This window comes from Grampus griseus (assembly GCF_964374135.1).
Source record: "Grampus griseus genome assembly, chromosome: 2".
Classification (NCBI taxonomy): domain Eukaryota; kingdom Metazoa; phylum Chordata; class Mammalia; order Artiodactyla; family Delphinidae; genus Grampus; species Grampus griseus.
In genome coordinates this window covers 134040318-134058010 of record NC_139018.1, presented here as the reverse complement: position 1 = coordinate 134058010, position 17693 = coordinate 134040318, and the positions used below count along the sequence as shown (strand labels likewise).

The following is a 17693-nucleotide window of genomic DNA, read 5'->3' as shown; positions in this document are numbered from 1 at the left end:
CCGGAGGCATCAGGTCCATTAACGGACCTAAAGGATGTCCAAGCAGGAAAGGAAGGCAGTGTGTCTAGAAGAATCCCCAGGAGCCAGGGTACAGTGGAGCGAGCTATTATGCTAATAAATTTTACACATGCCAACACACGGAGAGGCAGCCACGGTGGTTTATATCCTTCATTTTTTCCACGTGAGACAAAATGTTTCTGCCACGTGGACATTTCCACCAAAAGCAGCATGCAATGCTGCCAGGCGCTCCCAAATTCTTCGTCTGATTTGCAGCCTCGGAAGCCCCGCTGGTCTGCATACAGCCTGCAACACATTTACGGGTACAGATAATCGTTACACATATCAGAGGAATTAACATTGCTCTGCAGATCTATATGTTGCAATTTCTCATCCGTTTCATCTGAGCTTGCAAGCGGGTTTCTTTTCTAGCCATCAGTCCGTGTGCCCTGCCAAGCTCTACAGATAGCAAAGGCCCCTGAGAAGAACTGCCGTTGGCCCGAGAGCAGCCACTCCACCTTCCTTCCCTCTGGGACCAAGACACACAGCCTCTTCTGCTCCTGGGAGAGCCGTGGGGCTGCTCACCTGGGTTCAAATCCAGCTGAGCCACTTCCTCGTCATACAACCTTGATCGTGTCGTTCAGCTCCTCTTGGTTTTACCGTGTGGTGTCTGGTGTAACTTCACAGCAGCTGCATAAGGTCAATATTAGGACTTATTACCGTTTATAGGTGAGGACACAGAGCTCCCGTTTGGTGACAGAGGACTTCAGGCCTGTGATCGCTTTCCAGAGCCCTCTCCCCCCAGAGCAGGCTTTGAAGGTCTATTTCCAACAAAGTCGACCACCAGTTGGGTTTTGCAATTGTTTTAAGAAGGTGAGAGATGGAGAGCTCAGAATCTTGTTCCAGAACTGTGTAGAGAAGCTGTTACTTGTTGCACAGCCCAGACGTCCCCGTCTTGCGGTGACTGTCACATATCCATTTCACAAAGCAGGCAGCAGGGGAACAAATGCTTAGGCTTGTGAAACTCCAGCATCTCCCCCAGGTGGGAGCCTGCAAATCCAAGATACATTTTTGCATCTCAGCTGTGCCACCAAAGAACTTTTCCTTTCCTCCCTGACTCTAAAGCCCCTCCTCCCTCTTCTTGTTCTTCAGAGCATTTTGCTGATTCATCTTTCAGGAACCCACCACCACCACCACCACCTCCCTCCTCTTGTGTTTACTGCTGTGTCCACTTCTCCCCTTTCCTGCACCGTGAGCCCCTGGGGGCCAGGACTGCACGTAGCGTGCTCTCGTTGAATCCGGATGCTCAGAGTTTGCAGAATGGTTTATAAAAGTCTAGATCTGGTGGGAGGAAAGAATTCAGGGGGCGGTTAACAGACAAATGGACAGTATTATCATTAGCTAGTGTGTTTATTCTCACATCCACCGTTGTGTGTTGCATTTGGAAATTGGCTCCAGCGTCACTTGCCCTGGAGGGGCCTTGATGGTTAGGACCCGGGCCCTTTCTGCAGCCACGGGTTCCTGCAGCCACGAGTGTGTCCAACTTCCCCATCACGTTCTGTACAGTTTTCAGAACACCTCACGCACTCTTCTCTTTGCTGCTGTTTCTGCCTGGAACACCCTACCTCCCTTGATCCACTTCTGGGCTGGTCTCGGTCCCTACCTTCCCAAGAAGCCCTTCCCTATAGCCCCTCTGCGCTCATGCCCCTGTCTGCTCAGCACTAGATAAGCTGCATTCCTCTGTTGCCCTCAAAGCCCCCGCAAAGCACTTGGGGTAACCCCCACTACACAGTGGCCCATCTGTTTGCCTGCATCTTCCCAAAGCTTGTGGCTTCTCCAAGGACACGAAGCTCTCATTCATCTTTTTTGTTCCCACTGCCTAGCTTAGTGCCTGGCACGTAGGTAATATGGATTGAACGAATGAATGAGTAAACAAATGAACACTTTCTTGCCGGTGCGCACACGTACGCACATACACACATAATAGCAGCTAACGTTTGTTTTTCCTACACCATCATATTTAATCCCCCCCCACCCCCATTAGACATTGGTACCATTTTACAGACCAGGAAATTGAGGCTTACAGATGGAAAGGAAAGGCATTTGAACAGTGGAGGGCCTCAGAGTCTGTCTTCTTAACCACGACATTGTGCTGCATCTTCGGGCAATAAACGAACTCTCTTAAAGAAAAAGTGGTGTCAGCAAGGTGCTAAGTGACTTTTCAACAGCGGGTACTAAAACTGCGACTGTGGCTGCAGAAGTGTCCTAAAGCAATGAGTCTTCTAGGCAAGGGTCCAGCTAAAAAGGGAGGGAAGGACAGCTTCCTGCAAGCATTGGCATTTCCTGACCCTCTGACGGACTTCCCAGCGGGGATGAGTGTCACTGTACCAGCAGCTTAAAACCTGAAGGGAGAGCCCACCTTTGATCACTGAGTGAGCAGAGAAGTCAAAAGCTGAGCGCTCTTGTCTCTGCGCCCTTCATGCTGACTGCCAAGTGGCCTCTTCCTGTCCCAGAAAAGATAGTAGCACCAGGTGACAGCGGGTGATGGCTGAGCTGGCAAGGTGGGGGTGGGCCTTCAGGCTCAGAATCTTAAAAACCACGCCCAAAATATGGAGTACAGCTGATGACTTCCAAAGCACTTGCACAGACCTCCCACTTGGCCCCCATAGTACGGCTGATAACGTGCGTGTCGTTACCAATCTCCTTGCCACCCATGGGGACACGGAACTCTGGGGGATTAAACCGTGCACCCAGGTTCCCGCAGCTGTGAAGGATGCAGCTGGGACCAGACTTGGGTCTGAGACTCCCAAACCCGAACTCTTTTCCTCTGTTCCTCTATTTCCCACAAAGAGCCACTCAACTATTAATGAACCAACCGAGAAGGAAAAAGGGATCGGTCTGGGGTGGATGGAACAAAAGCCTTCACTGTGTTGGAGAAACTTCCACTCTTAATGTCCACTTTCTCCCTCTTCAAAAGAGGAAATGCAGAGCCTGACTCTAGAGGACCTTCCTTTCTAGGGGAGATGAAATCTGCCTGGGTTGGTACCTTCCCCACGCCTCTCCCCACCCACACCCCTAATGCCATCCATCACCGGGCTCTGCTGACTTTAGCACCTAAATATCTCTCCCTCCCGCTCATGGTCTGTCCTGTACTCCAGTCTGCCCTCCCCCTCCAGGCTGTCATCCACACTGGGATGTGTTCAGAATGTGTCTGATCCTGATAGATAGCGGCCGAGCCCTTCACGTGGCCACCAGCCCCGTGAGATTCTGCCCCTCCAGCCTCTTCTCACACCTGCCGCCCTGTTCCCACCATACCAGTCTCACCTTGCTGGCCTCTTTTTAGTCCTTCATATTCCCCAGGCTCAATGGACTTTGCATTTGCTGTTCCCACCCCTGGAATTCTGATCCCATCTTCAGACGTCAGCTCACACATCATTTCCCCAAGGACATTTCCCTGACCTCCTGATGGCAACCGCTCCACAGCATGTTGCTCTCTGTGCCATGGTCAGAATGTGACCTCTGTAGGAGTGATCACTTCCTCCATAAGCTCCATGAGGTCCACATCCGGCTTTGCCCATGCCCTTGTACATGGCCGATGTTCAGTGCACATCTGATAAATGGGGGGATGCATGGATCGTTGGACAGGCGCTGCCCAGCCCAGCACGATTTGCTGCTTTCCCTAAAGCCGTCCTCGCGCACAGCCCCTCCCAGCGTTCTGACCTGTGTTTGACCCACCCGCAGACACTGGCTTAGCAGGAGCTCCACCTGTGTTGAGTGTCACGGCTGGCTCCCAGGTGACTTACCTGTGTGGGAAGGAAGATCTGCTCCTGGTGCTTCAGCCACCAAAGCAGAGGGTCTGCCAGCCCAGTGGCTCAGGCTGACCTGCACTGTGCCTTTGGGTGCGTGTCTTTACTTGCCCGTCTTCCTAGCGTGCGTCTTGCTGCTCGGGCAGGGTGCATACTCGCCCCCCACCTCTGTGCCACCCACTGTTCCCGTGGGGGCCCCACGTGCGTCGGCCTGGCCGTGGGACCCAGCTCATGCCTCCAGCTTCTGCATCTCTGCCAGGCCACCTACATCGTCTGCCAGCCAGCAGTCGGTTTCTGCTACATCTTTCTTAATTAAGGGCCTGTTGCCTTTCAGCATAGTGTTATTGTGAGCAGCCTGGTGATCTGAGAGTCCTTGTTCTGCAGGCCAAACGGCCGAGTGTTTTTTATCATGTGATTCATCTTCAGAACTGTGCTTTCCCCTCGTGTGGGTTTCCTGTTAAAGTCTTCTTTCTTGATTCTGTGGCCAAGGAAACCATCTGCCTTCCCAACCACTTGGAATTCTATGCCAAGCTGTGGTTCAGAGGCTGCCACGTCACAGGTGTCATTTTTACAGGTCCCCAGGGTCCAGACTGGTCAGTGGTTTCATCGTGTTCGTATCAGTGTCGATGGAGGATGCGCTGGGGGTTATATCCGTGCATCAGTCATGACTCCCCATCTCAAGTTATTTCAGCAAAGCGCCTGAGATGAACATAGGTGAGGGCACCTAGCACGATGCTGCCTGGCACACTGTGGATGCTCCTTGTGGTTTTGGAAGGAAGGGAGGGAGGGAGGAAAAAAGGGAGGAAGGAAGGAAGGGAGGAAGGAAGGGAGGAAGGAGGGAAAAAACTAGAAGACAGCATTTCCCAATGGGAGTTCCTTGGAACGTGAGTCCTCTGAGATGCTCAGAGAAAAACAGATCAACAAAAATAACCGGGAGTAGTGGTTACATGGCCAAATAAGCTGGGAAACCATATGTATACTGTGACGCTCTTGGAGAGTCGTAGAATATGTTTGTGTTAAAGGCTCTGAGAAGGCCAGCTCTAAGGAAAGCTGTCTGGCTTTGCTTTAGTTTATATTTCTCAGACTTATGGGATCCCAGGACTCTTTTATTCATGCTAACTCTTCCGGCACTTATGATGTGTTGCTATGATACAGGATAGAAGGTGGTGAGGATTATGGGAGGTTCAAAGGGATATAGTGAGGACCACAGAGGGAGGATTTGAAGACAGGTGTGTGAAGGATGCAGCATTTCAGCCTGATCTTGAAGGACGAGCAGGATTCCCGTGGATGGAGGGGAGGGCAAAGGCTTCTGGGCTGGGATGCCTGAGATGTGCATGGAAGAGAGACATCTGGTTTTGGGAAGAGGATTTAGGGAAGGTCATGATAGAAGGCAGGCTGGTCTCAGCTTCCACATCCAGCAGAGTTCCTGGTATCCAAAGCTGCCCAGTAAGTCTTTGGTAAAATTATGAATGAATTATTGAGGGCCTTCTCATTGCCCTTCTAATGAGACTGGACTTTATTTTATGAGCCATTGTTTCCCAACTAGGGATTTGAGTCAGCATTGCATGTGGGCTTTCTTGAAACACACATATTCAGGGGCCGCATCCCTACAAATTATGATTCTCTGAGTCTGTGGTGGGGAAGGGGAATGGGGGAGAGGTGACCCAGGCATCTGGGTGTCTTTAAAGCTCCCCAGAAGATTGTAAGTGAGCTCCCAGGAGAAAACAAATGTCAGAGCTGGTGGGGGTCCCTTGAGGGGTCTCCACCAGGGGCTAATTTCTCTGGCAGTTGCATATAAGATAAAATGGGGGAGGTGACCCGCTGATGAAATAAGCTTGGGACAGTCTGTGACATGACTCTTGGAGGTTGACGTTAGCATATTGAAGGCTCTGAGAAGACCTGCTGTAAACCCAGCACTTCCGGAAGTAGCATTAGGAAGCCTAGGTTTAGAGATGGGCACGTACGTCAGCTTGGGTACTTGGCTTCACCGTTTCTTTTCTGGACACTGCTGTTTCTCTTTCCAGACTTCCCAGGAATGAATTCTCCCATCGTTAGCATTTTTGTGAATGTCAGACGCAGTGAGCCTGGCCACCGCTGAGGTGGGGCGCCCTGCTCCCAGAGAAGGTTCTAGGGGCTGGCATGAAGTTATAAAAGTGGCCGTTCGCTTACGAAAGACTCTTGATTTCCTTAGTCATTTTCTGTCTGCGGCCAACATGGAAAGATGCAATATTGGGGTCTGAATAAGAGCCTGCTGCTTCCCAAGCTCCTTCCTCCACCTCTGAAATCATGTGGGGATCATGTTTCTGACTTCACACTGCTGATGCCAGGAAATGACTGGGATGACCCCAGTTTAGAGCAGCAGCTTGCAGATGCTAGACATGCCTCTGTGGACACTTAGTTCTTGCTTTAAACTGGCTAGTGGGCAACCACACTGCTCCTCCTTGGTGTGGCTGTAAGTCACCTTGGTGGTGACTTTTCAAGAGTCGGTGGAATTGATGGGCTCTGGGTTGTCCTAACCGATCCACACCCATCTGACACTTGGATTTTGCTGTAGATGCTCATTTCCTGTGCTGATGGCTTCTTGTTTGTTCTTTCAAACCGTGACCTTCTCCATACAAGGGAGGTGTTACTATCTGCCTATTACCTTACTGAAGATGGGCAGACAGAAGCCTGGTAGTTACTGCTTTCAAAGTTAGCCGTGAGAGGGTGCTAGAAGCTCCCCTGCATGCCCCGGGCAGAGATTGGGGGATGGGCTCCTCTATAGTGATGAGGCCACAGGGGGCCCAAGGCTGCTGGTCTGGGGCCAAGTTCATGGTAGGCACCTGCTTCCGGGAGGCACCACGGGCCTTCCCTCCCACTGGGATTTCCCTCACCCCTACCTACTCAAGGGATGGTTTAGGCACCTCCAGAATCAGTGATGGAAATGACTGTATTAGCTAATTATTCCCACTTTCCTCACAACCCATGAACCTGTGGAACATCTCGAATGGTGTGATCATAAATTGGTCTCTGTTTCTACAGCTAATGTTCCTGAAGAGACTATGACAGTTACCTTTCAAGGCTATGCGATTCATTTGTTTCTTTATTGGACTCTTTAATCTACCTTGCATGTATTAAGCATCTGCTCTTACCAGGCACAATGCCCATGTCTGGGGATGGAGCTGCTCCATCTCTGCTCTACCTGAGAGCACCTGGCTCTTCCTATGAGACAGAAGGGAGGACCCAGACAACGGCGTCCAGTGGGGTCGGTGGTGCCAGGGTGACAGCCTGCCCTGGGCATGTGGGAACCAACTTGGTGGCTGGTGAACATTCACGCTACCCCATGAAACTTCGTTTTTCCCAGTATCTGCTCTATCCGCTCTACCTTGGCTTCACTCTTGTGCCTCCATGATGGTGTGTTTTTCCACTCCATTATTTCTTCCTTCCTCTTTCTTTTTTTTTTTTTTTTTGGTCATGACTTGAATACTGTTATTTATCTCACCCAGATCCCCCCCACCTGTGTTCTCTTCTGGTCATGGGTCTCCTATGTTGGGAAGCACTTCATGGTGGCTCACCTTTCAGGAAAGTACTTTTCTGTTGATTCGAGGCCCCACCCAGAAACCTGAAGATTTAGAGATGAGTCCCAGAGTGCAGGCAGAACTGTGTTCAAATCGACCCTCCTTCGCTTCTCTGTTTTGTATTCTGGGATGCGGACTGTTGGGTTTCAGCCTCTCAAGGGAGCCTTGGTTTCCTTGGGTCTAAAATGAGGATGGTAGGACCACCCCCTGTTGTAATAGTTGTGAGAGTTAAAAATGAGAAACCTTGCCACGGTGCCCATCCAACACTGGTTGCGAGGCAGGCTTCGGCGGTCATTGTCATGATTCCTGAGCAGTTGCATAGACTGGCTCCATCTCCCATCTTGGGAGATGTTAACCATGCTGTATTGACAGAAGTGTTATTAAAGAGAAAGAAAGTCAAGACCAACTTCAGTAGAGAGACTGAAGGCAGAGAGATCTGAGGGTCAAGGGGAGTATAACTGAGCCCCACATTGAGCACTTCCCAGAGTACCTCCAATTCCCAGGAAGGGCAGTGGACAAGGACTTGTGCCTCCTGACCCCCTGACCTGCTGAACAGCCCCCTGCAGAAGGGGGATCTTCTTGGAAAGCCCTTGGCTCCCAGGAGCTCAGTTCATCTGCTCCAGTCTCTTCCCCACTCTACTCATCACATCTGATCACATAGGCATTCCTGTAGGAAGCCTGATGTCCTCCTCCCAGCCCAAGGGCTCTCTCCCTAACATAGCCAAGGATTACTTCTATTATATTGATTACTATTAATCCTATTGGACTCTTTTTTACTGAAGTATGGTTGACTTACAATATTGTGTTAGTTTCAGATGTACAGAAAAGTGATTGTTATGCATATATTTTTTTTTCTATTCTTTTCCATTATAGTTTATTACAGGATATTGAATACAGTTCCCTGTGCTATACAGTAAATCTTTGCCGTTAATCCCATCAGACTCTTACCTGTATTCTAGACTAGAAGCCCTGGGCCACATGCTTTACATGCAGTGGGTCTCATTTCATGTTTGTGGCAATCCATGGGATGGAGTCATGTGCTCTGGTCAGTCTTGAAGCCAGAATTCAAATCCCAATGACCTGGCTCCTTAGACCAGGTTCTTAGCCATTATTTTATACAACCTTATTCAGTGAAACCTTTTCTGTGGTACAGGGCTCTTCTGTAGGGTCTCCAATCCTTTCTTTCATTCCTCTGTCCCCCTCCCTTCCTCTCCTACTTCTCTGCCTTCAAACGACATGGACTAAGCCCTTAGTCATGTCAGATCTGTTCATTTTCCCTAACCCCAGTGGGAATGTTTTATTATTCTTCATTCTAAGAATTAAGCCACAGCTTGATTACCAGGGGCAGCCTGCATGCTTAGTCCTCAAGCCAACAACAGCACCCCTCAGAACCCAGAGCAGAACAGCACAATGGTTATAAGCACACTGTGTGGCAGCAGGTGCCAGGGTGTGAGTTCCTGCTTTGCTTCCTTAACCATGGGGCCACTGTCTGCCTCCGTCTTCTCATCTGTAAATGGAGGATTTTAATCATCCCAGGAACACAGTTTGTTGTGAGCATAATGCAAGTGGATGTATAAGCAGTTAGAATTGTACTTGGCCCACAGGAAATGCTCTGTCAAGGTTAATCCTCACGACTTCTCTAAACCTGCCTTTCTCCCTCTTGGAGAACCCACAATTTTCCAAGAAACTCCATCCTACAGGACTGCCTTCCAAAGACTAGCAGTAGCAAACTTGTTTTCCCTGGAGATCACTCCCAACTTTGTACCATTCCGCTAGTAGCAGCACCGTGCTCCTGATGAGAGGTGAAAAGGTTTCCCTAGCTATGAGGCTGCATGGTACAAGCCTGCCTGCCTCCTACCCCAGCTCCCAACTTCTGAGGCTAAATCAGAAGGTGAGAGGCAAATAGCTCTGGGAGACTGTAGGTGTTTGGTAGCCTGGTGTGGCCTTGGTTCACCAATTTCTATTTGTCTGGGCCACCTCATTAGCTACTGCCACCTTGGAAAGTTAGCATTTTATGGGCTTAACAATCCATTTGCATGAAAAAGCTTGGAACACTGGGATAGCCAGCCCTAGGGTCAAGCTAATTAATACCCCTTTTCAAATTGGAGCTTTGGAGGGTAGATTGAACCTTTGGAAAGGAATCTTCTTTGACAGTACTACAAGTCATTGCAATAAAACCCAGGATGGGAGGAAGAAACTGGGAGGAAAATAGCTGAACACAAGAGGAAGCTGTCATTTCTGGAGGCGAATCGGCTGGGTATAGGCAGAAAAAAGAATGCTCTTCATGCAGATGAGGCCCACTGAGTCTTCCCTGGGCCTTCAGTCAGATAATTCTCAAACCTAATGATTTTCACATCTAATCCAAGGCAAAATTAGTCATTAGATATTCAAACAAAAGCAGGCAGGCTCCTATCTTGACAAGGAATCCTTCCAACTGAAATGGACTTATCTCTGGAATAATTAAAATGCTGGCTGAAGTATGAAAATGTTCCATCAGCTGGAGTTGCCTTTGTTGAGAAGTGCCCTCGTCATCCCCAAATAAACCACGATGGCCATGATCAAGGACAAGGAGGTACCGAGGCCCAAACAGTTAACGTGATCAAACTCAACTCCTCATTGGCATCATTTCTGAGCCAGAGAACATAGTTCCTAATTGGAGGATGCTGGCGGTGTCAGCTCAGCAGCAGTTTTATTTGCAAGCAAGTGTGGCCGTGGTGCTTTCTCCTACTGAAGTCCCCAGATCTAAAGAGTCTGCACTGTAACAAAGTAAATGAAGCCTACAATAAAAGTATGGTACAGGGTGGTTTTCCTAGAATGTGCCCAACGTGCTGACTGTTTGTCAACAGTGTTTCCAAAGCTTAGGCATCTTAATGCCAAAAGACTACAACGATGGGGCAACAGTGTTATTACCCGCCAAAACATGAATAGCTGGGGGCTCTCAAATTCATTTATTACAAGGAAGTGCTGTGGTCGCCCATGTAATCCATACCACTCTCTGTGAAGCTTGGTGTTTTGTGACATAATCAGCCAGTCCCTTGTCACAGGTACATTATACCATCACAATGTGCCAAACACTATAGCAAATCAGCCTTCACTCATTAGCGGTGATTTATGACGATGGAGTCTTAACATCCAAGGGGTTTTTGTTTATGAAGACAAATACTTACTTCATTACCTTCTGTTTATGCCCAATGTAGTCATCTTCTATATTTGTCAAACAGTACACATTTTTGAACATTACACAGTCAACATTCCTCTAAATATTTTTACGATACTTAATAATGTGAATTTAACAAAGGAAAATTTTCCAACATTTAAACATAGATTTTATTTATTTATTTATTTTAAAATTTATTACTTATTTTATTTATTTTATTTTTGGCTGCACTGGGTCTTCGTTCCTGTGCGCGGGCTTTCTCTAGCTGTGGCAAGCGGGGGCTACTCCTTGTTGTGGTGTGCAGGCTTCTCATCACGGTGGCTTCTCTTGTTGCGGAGCACGGGCTCTAGGCGCGCGGGCTTCAGTAGTTGTGGCACACGGGCTTAGTTGCTCCGCAGCATGTGGGATCTTCCCAGACCAGGGCTCGAACCCATGTCCCCTGCTTTGGCAGGCGGATTCTTAACCCCTGCGCCAGCAGGGAAGCCCCCAAGCATAGATTTTAAGTGTAACCTCTTCTAGACAAATATTTGAGATGACATTTCTAAAAAAGTCAGATTATTATGAATGCTCGAAACCCTGTAAAAAATGAACAGAACACACGCATAAAGGCCAGTCCCTCGCAATAAAGCAGGTATAAATATATAAATACCATGGATTTAAAGTTGTTTTCTCACCATCTTTATTCTTATTCCTACCATTTTTAAAGTTTTTGTTTTATTTTGTGCATGTGTGCACACGCATTTATTTAATCCAAGAGTTACCTTCCTAAGCTTTTAGTAGTTTAACGAGAAACCACCATGGAACCACTGAGGCCACCAGCTCTGGTTATTGTCTGGTTGTTTCTCGGTTGGGATGCAGAATCAGATTGCTCAGCCCACAGTGATTCTGAGCCTCCAATCATCTGGCTCAGTCCATTCCCATAGCTAAGTTCCTTTTAGTACATCAAAGGATCCTTAAGTCCCTGTCTTATATAGAGATTTTCATTTTTGAAACTTGGTATCTTTCCCAGAAATGATAAATTTTATGTTGTGTGTATCTGCCAGTTCCTGACCCGTTGTTCTGCTATTTTGATTTATTGAGCTTGTCTGTTAACGTTATTAAAAACTTATGTATCTCCTATTATTATTTTATTCTAATTAGTTGGGCCATTTAGAGGTTTCATCTCCTAGGAAATGAGATTGAGCCTGCGTAATTAGCTCTCTTCTTTAGGACAGCTGGCTAATTCATTACCTTGGAATGCAGTGTTAGACATTGCTCACCTGTTTATTTTGTATGACCATGGGCACTGATTGGTTTTTCCTAGACTTGGAATAGTACTTGCTACATCTGGGACTCTGTTTTATCTTTTTCTGTTTACACAGGTGGAAGGAAACAAGTACATCACATGCCAAATGTTCCACATTATTATGAGTACAGCAGAACAGAGGTCCCCTAACTTATCACTGGTACACCACTTTTACACATTTTTGCCTATTTCCTTACCACCTGTACCGTCATTTACATAACTTTCTCTTTAAATAACTTTAAATCTACTTGTTTTATTTAACCTAGCATCATCTTAAGCTATGGTAGCCATGAAACCATGCATTTGATGTATCAGTTTTATTTTAGTTAACTTTTTTTTTTTTTTTACTAAGTGCACATCAAAATAATGGCATAAGTATTGAAATGATGGGGTTGTCCTGATACCCCCAGACCCCTTGCCTACTGCCAGGATATGTCATCACTCCATAGCTGAGGAGATCTGGTCAAAGACCATGTACAAAGGATTCTAATGGCTGGAAAGAGCCAAGTAATGTGATTACATTCAAAGGATTTTAAGAAACCCAAATCTCTCATTTGTAAAAGCACCAAATTAAAAGGAAATCTGAGTGGTTTATGAAACCACCTACTTTAGGAAAAACAGAGTATAATAAAATAAGATTGAAATGCATCACCTCAACAAAACCTGCTTTGGCTCCATTGGTAATTAAAGCGGTACACAAGCCACGAAGCGCTTTTGCCCACCATCAACTCCCATCTGAGCCCTGAGCATCAGGGCTGGGTGGGCAGCAGCTTCTAGGTTGCCTTGGGTGTTGAGGAAAGACCACCTGAGGAATAAGGAAGAGATGGAGCAAAGATCTGGGTTCAGAGCATTTAATGGAGGGAAGAGCCCTGGTGCAAAGAGCTGGGTGGGGAGGACCAGGTGCCGGTGGGGCTGGAGCAGAGAGAGGATGGAGAGCGATCAGAAGTGATCGGATAGCCAAGGGGCAGACTGTGGGCCATCGTACCAAGTGTGGATTTTGGCCATTGTGGAGTTTGAGTAGGAAGCTGATTTGAGCTGATCCCATTGACTACTGCATAGGGGAGGATTATATTGGATCAAGAGTGAAAACCAAGACCCTAGTCTTCCCCAAGTGAAAGCTCATGGAAGCCAGGCGAATGTGGTTGTGAGAAGGAAGGGGGGTGGGTGGGTGGAGGCTGGATTATATATGTATTGTGTGTGCGTGTGTATGTGTGTATGCATATACATACACTATCATTTCTTTCTTGAAACTGTTAAGATGAAATATATTTTCTTAAAAGAATAGATACATGTATATGTATACATGAATCACTTTGCTGTACACCTGAAACTAACACAACATTGTTGATCAACTATATTCCAATATAAAATAAAAAAAAAACAAGTTGCTGAAAAAAAGATTAAATATATTTTCTTAACACACACCATTATAAATATTCATCACAGGTATATTGATAATATATACTTAGATGTATTAATATAATTAATACATTTATACTTATAATACGATTAAGTTATATTTTCCCTTTTGAGAAACAAACCCCAAACTCCTCTTTTTTTTGGATGGAAATAACTTGTGATGACTTATAAAATAGTGTTTCAAGTGTGCTGTAAAAAAAAAAGAAAAGTCATGGTGTAGTTTCTCCTGCTTTAGTAGTTGTCAGTTTAGTTGACAAGACATCAGCGTATAGTTTGAAGCCAGAGTTTTCACAATTATGGCTGACTTAACAGGTTATAGGCTTTGGCCTGAGCAACCAGGTGATTCCTGATGCTGTTTACTGAGATGGGTCAAATTGGGGCCTTGGGGGCAGAAGGCCTGGGAGTGCAGTGTGTGACCTTGGTCCTCTGCTTCTCTCCCTGCAGTGATCCCGAAGGTCACAAAGCACCTGCTCTCAAACCCTGTGTTTACCTGCATCATCCTGGCCGCCTGCATGGAGATTGCAGTGGTGGCTGGCTTCGCTGCCTTCTTGGGGAAGTATCTGGAGCAGCAATTTAACCTCACCACCTCTTCTGCCAACCAGCTGCTCGGTGAGTCTGTTTCTCAGCCTCCCAGGAGGGTGGAGAGGGGCCGTCACTGCTTGTAATACTATAAGAATTGACTGAGACCCGCCCAACAGCCCAGACTGTGCTGCCCCTGCAGAAGCATATACATGTGGTCAGTGTGCAGAAGAATTTCAAAGGATTTTCTTGGAGTAAGATTTACTTGCCTGAGACAATTGCTAAAAGTACATGATAATAAAGAGTTAAAATGTAAAGTGTGCATAGGAAGCATTGTGACAGGCCAGGAAGTCTATAAATCAGTGTGAACTGGAGAACTGGGGAGAAGATGTGAGGAAGGAAGAGGGGAATCAAGATGGATCTTGAAAGTTTAGCAGGCTTTGGTCAAGAACATAAAAAAGCAAGGATATTCTTGGCAGCATAAAACCCACGGTCAGCAAATATAGAGGTTGGAAGCCATATGCTCCCCTCTATCCCTGTGCCCATGGCAGATGTAATTAATGGATCATGACACTCCTTCTCCCCAAGCTCAAGCGTGATCTTACCAGTCTTCTCAGCAGTAGACTACAGGAATCTGCTTCCAGTCCTTTGGAGCTGACATGCTAAAGAAAACCCGTTTGCCCTCATGAGAAGGAGCATTCCTTATACGCAGTAGGGAAAGTGGTCTCATGGCGGAGGAAGGAGAATGCAGGGTCAAGAATGACTTCCAGGTTTCTGGCTCAGACAAAGGGTGGTACCATTTGTGAAACCTGGAAATAGCAGAAAAGAATCAGATCTGTAGGGAAGGTTGTGAGTTCAGAGTTGAAGCTGCTGAGTGTGAGATGGCCGTAGTATATCTACATGATGTCCTGTGCATGGTTGAGGGCTGAAGAAGAAGATGTGGGTTGCATCCGTTTGTGCATGGTAGTTGAGGACACAGGAGTGGAGTTTGCAGAAGGAAAATGTGTAGAATTAGAATAGAGGGGATGAAACACTGCCCATAGGAAATACAGGAGGCCATAGAGAAGTTCAAGAAGCAACTCCTGAGAGAAATCCGTGGATCACGGGAGTCAAGGAAGAGATGATACCAAGAAGGAAGCTGTCAGCAGCATGAGTGCCCACGCGTGATGCGGCCTCACATGTCTCTGGTCCCTTCAACAGCCAGGACGTCTTTCAGCCTGTGTCAGGGCTGTGTCCATGAAACAGCAGCAGGGGAGCAGCCCACAAGAGGGAAGGAATAGCCAGTGACTGCAGGACACTTTCCAGAGCGTAGTGGTGGAGGGACGGAGAGAAGACATGGTGGGCAGTGTGTATTGCAGTCAAGGGATTGGAGTAGTGATGGTGCTGTTGCTAAGAGACAGTTGCTATTGTGACAGGAAGGACTTGAGCAGGTGTCTAAGCAGAGGGGAAAGAACGAGCAGAGGCGATGTGCAGAAAAGAGAGGGAGTATAGTGGACAGCCTTTGACAGAAGAGCTCATCTGTTCTGAAAGTGCAGAAAAGGAGAGAGACACAAGGATGGCCCCTGAGAATGGGACAAGTCTGGCCTGGCAGTCGAGAGGGCTCCAGCCCCGTAGAATTATCTTCTCTGTTAAGTAGAAGTAGATCATGTCCTGAGAGAAATGGGCGAGGTGATATTTTCTGATCTTCTCCTTAGCATTTCCTTCACAAAATGGCCAATAAACCCATGTAAAGGTGCTGACCCCTCATGAGTCATCTGGAAAACACATACGAACACCACGATGAAATACTAGTCCATGTCTGCCAGACTGATAGTACCAAGTGTTGGCGAGGTCGTGGAGCCACTGGAACTCTCATACACTGCTGGTGGGAGTGCACAATGGTACAAGCGCTTTGGAAAACTGTTTGGCAGTACCCATGAAAGCTAAAAGCATATGCTTACGCTGGGATCCAAGCATTCCACTTCTGGGCATAAATCCAACAGAAGTGAGTGTTTAGGTCCACTCATTTATATATGCGTAGGTACAGTATCCAAAACAGCTTTATACATAACAGCCCCGAACTGGAAACAACCCAAATATCTATCAATACTAGAATGGGTAAATAAATGATAGAATATTCATACAGTGAACTGTCATACAGCATGAGAAAGCAAGAGCTTGGATACATGCCTCAGTGTGGATGGATCTGACAGAGTTGAAAGACGTCAGACACAAAAGAGTACATATTTATGAGTTAAAAAGAAGAAAAGTTAATTAAAGTGATAGAGGCCAGAATGATAGTTACCCTTGAGGGTGGAGGGAATGGGGGCACCAGGGAGCCCCTGGGGCTGCTGGAAATGTTTTAATACAGGGGTGTATAAAGGGGCAAAAATTCATCAGTGTTCCCTTAAGCTTATGCACTTCACAGGACGTAAGGTATCAAGTTAAAAAAAATTAAAACCCTACCAGCAATGATGTGGCCAGATCCCAGCACCTCTCCCTGGGAGCTGCTAGGGCAGCACAAGCCTTGTTGTTTTTCTTTTTTACTAATAACTCTCTACCGTCCGCTATTTTATAAGTATTTCTTCCAAGAGGTATTAGCAAGCTGCAGTCAGCCCTTTAGTACCTGTCTGACAGAGATAGGGTAAAATGTGTCTCTCTATAATTAAAGTTATAACTTCTTCATTACACCTACCGTCTCTCAGGTTTTGCCCTCCGGCACCCAAAGAGTTTATCTCTCACTTCCTGATTTCTTTGCAGCAGCTCCTTACATTTTGATTACATTTGCTTCAGAGTTGGGGCTCTGTTCTATTTCAGGACAGATTTCCAAAGTTTTCTATCAACAAACGAGTCAGTAGTCTTCAGGGCAGAAGGTCAAAAACAATCTCACCTTCCTGCACCTGTTTCTGTCCCAGGGGCTCTGTCTGTTAGAGCACTTGCACAGGGAGACCCTCTCCCGCCATGTGGAGAAGCAGCCTGGTGGCCCATCTGTCGGTCCGTCCATCCGGCTGGCAGCCCAGGCAGGCAGGACACGTGCCCTCTCCCTGTGCCCTACCCATAGCATCAGTCTGTTAGCGTGGACTCTGGAAGGCTGGCTGCAGGAGGGGATGGCAGGGGGCCTTTAGGGGACAGAGAGAGGCAGCAGAAGCGTAAGGCAAGGCTCGTGTCCAAAAATGCTTCATCAGTAGCCCCCCGCAAACCTAGGGGATGGACCCCTGCAGTCATCCTGGGCCATCAGCGCTGTCTCTGGGCCACCCACGAAGTCATCAGCAGATGGGGCAGAGTTCAGAAAAGAGCAACACAGATGATTAAGGGCTGATGGCATTGATGTATGCGTGAAGATAAAAAGGACTCAATCTGCATAGGTGAAGCTAACGAGGATGGAGTTGGGGGGAAGTTCTGATAGCTGCCCGCAAGCTAAGGCCGCACACACGTCAGGGAGGGAGAGGGAAGGCTGATGATGGCTTGGAGAAAAGGTGCTGAAAGCCTCTTATTGCCATAGTTACCATCCTCACCAGGGGCCGCTCCCTGCTGCCTCTGATGGAAAATGGAACAAAATGCAACCTGCTCTCTGGGCGTGGGCTCTGGCCATCAGTATTCACTCACACAGATCCCATCTGCTCGCTGTTCCGTTCATCTTGAAAATAATCCCCAGGTGCCCACTCTGTGCTGGGCACCGTGCTAGGCACAGGGAGCCGGGACTGAACAGGATGGAACGGTTCTTGTCCTCAGGGAAGCTGCATTTCAGGAGGGGGAGAGAGAACAAGAAACGAGAAAACCAGAAATACCTGAGGCAGCTTCAGATACTGGGGAGAGCCATGCCAACAATAAAACAGGGCAAGAAACAGTAGGAAATCCCAAATGGGCTGCAGGACCACTCTAGATGGCGTGGTCTGGGAAGGCCCTCCGTAGGGCCCAGCCAAGTAAAGATAGAGGGTAAGAATGTCCTAGAACAGGAAACAGCAAGTGCAGAG

The 17693-nt window shown here is 47.4% G+C and overlaps 1 protein-coding gene across 2 annotated transcripts in view; it reads left to right on the top strand.

Annotated features, from left to right (window-relative positions):
• The window catches only part of SLCO3A1 (solute carrier organic anion transporter family member 3A1), a gene marked incomplete at its 5' end in the record, with an annotated part of 313818 nt that overhangs the window by 255995 nt on the left and 40130 nt on the right, over nt 1-17693 (top strand). For both annotated transcript variants that reach the window (XM_082649311.1, XM_082649310.1), the window contains one exon: nt 13666-13830. In XM_082649311.1, the coding sequence (XP_082505437.1) occupies nt 13666-13830 (165 nt within the window). The remainder of the gene's footprint in view (nt 1-13665; nt 13831-17693) is intronic.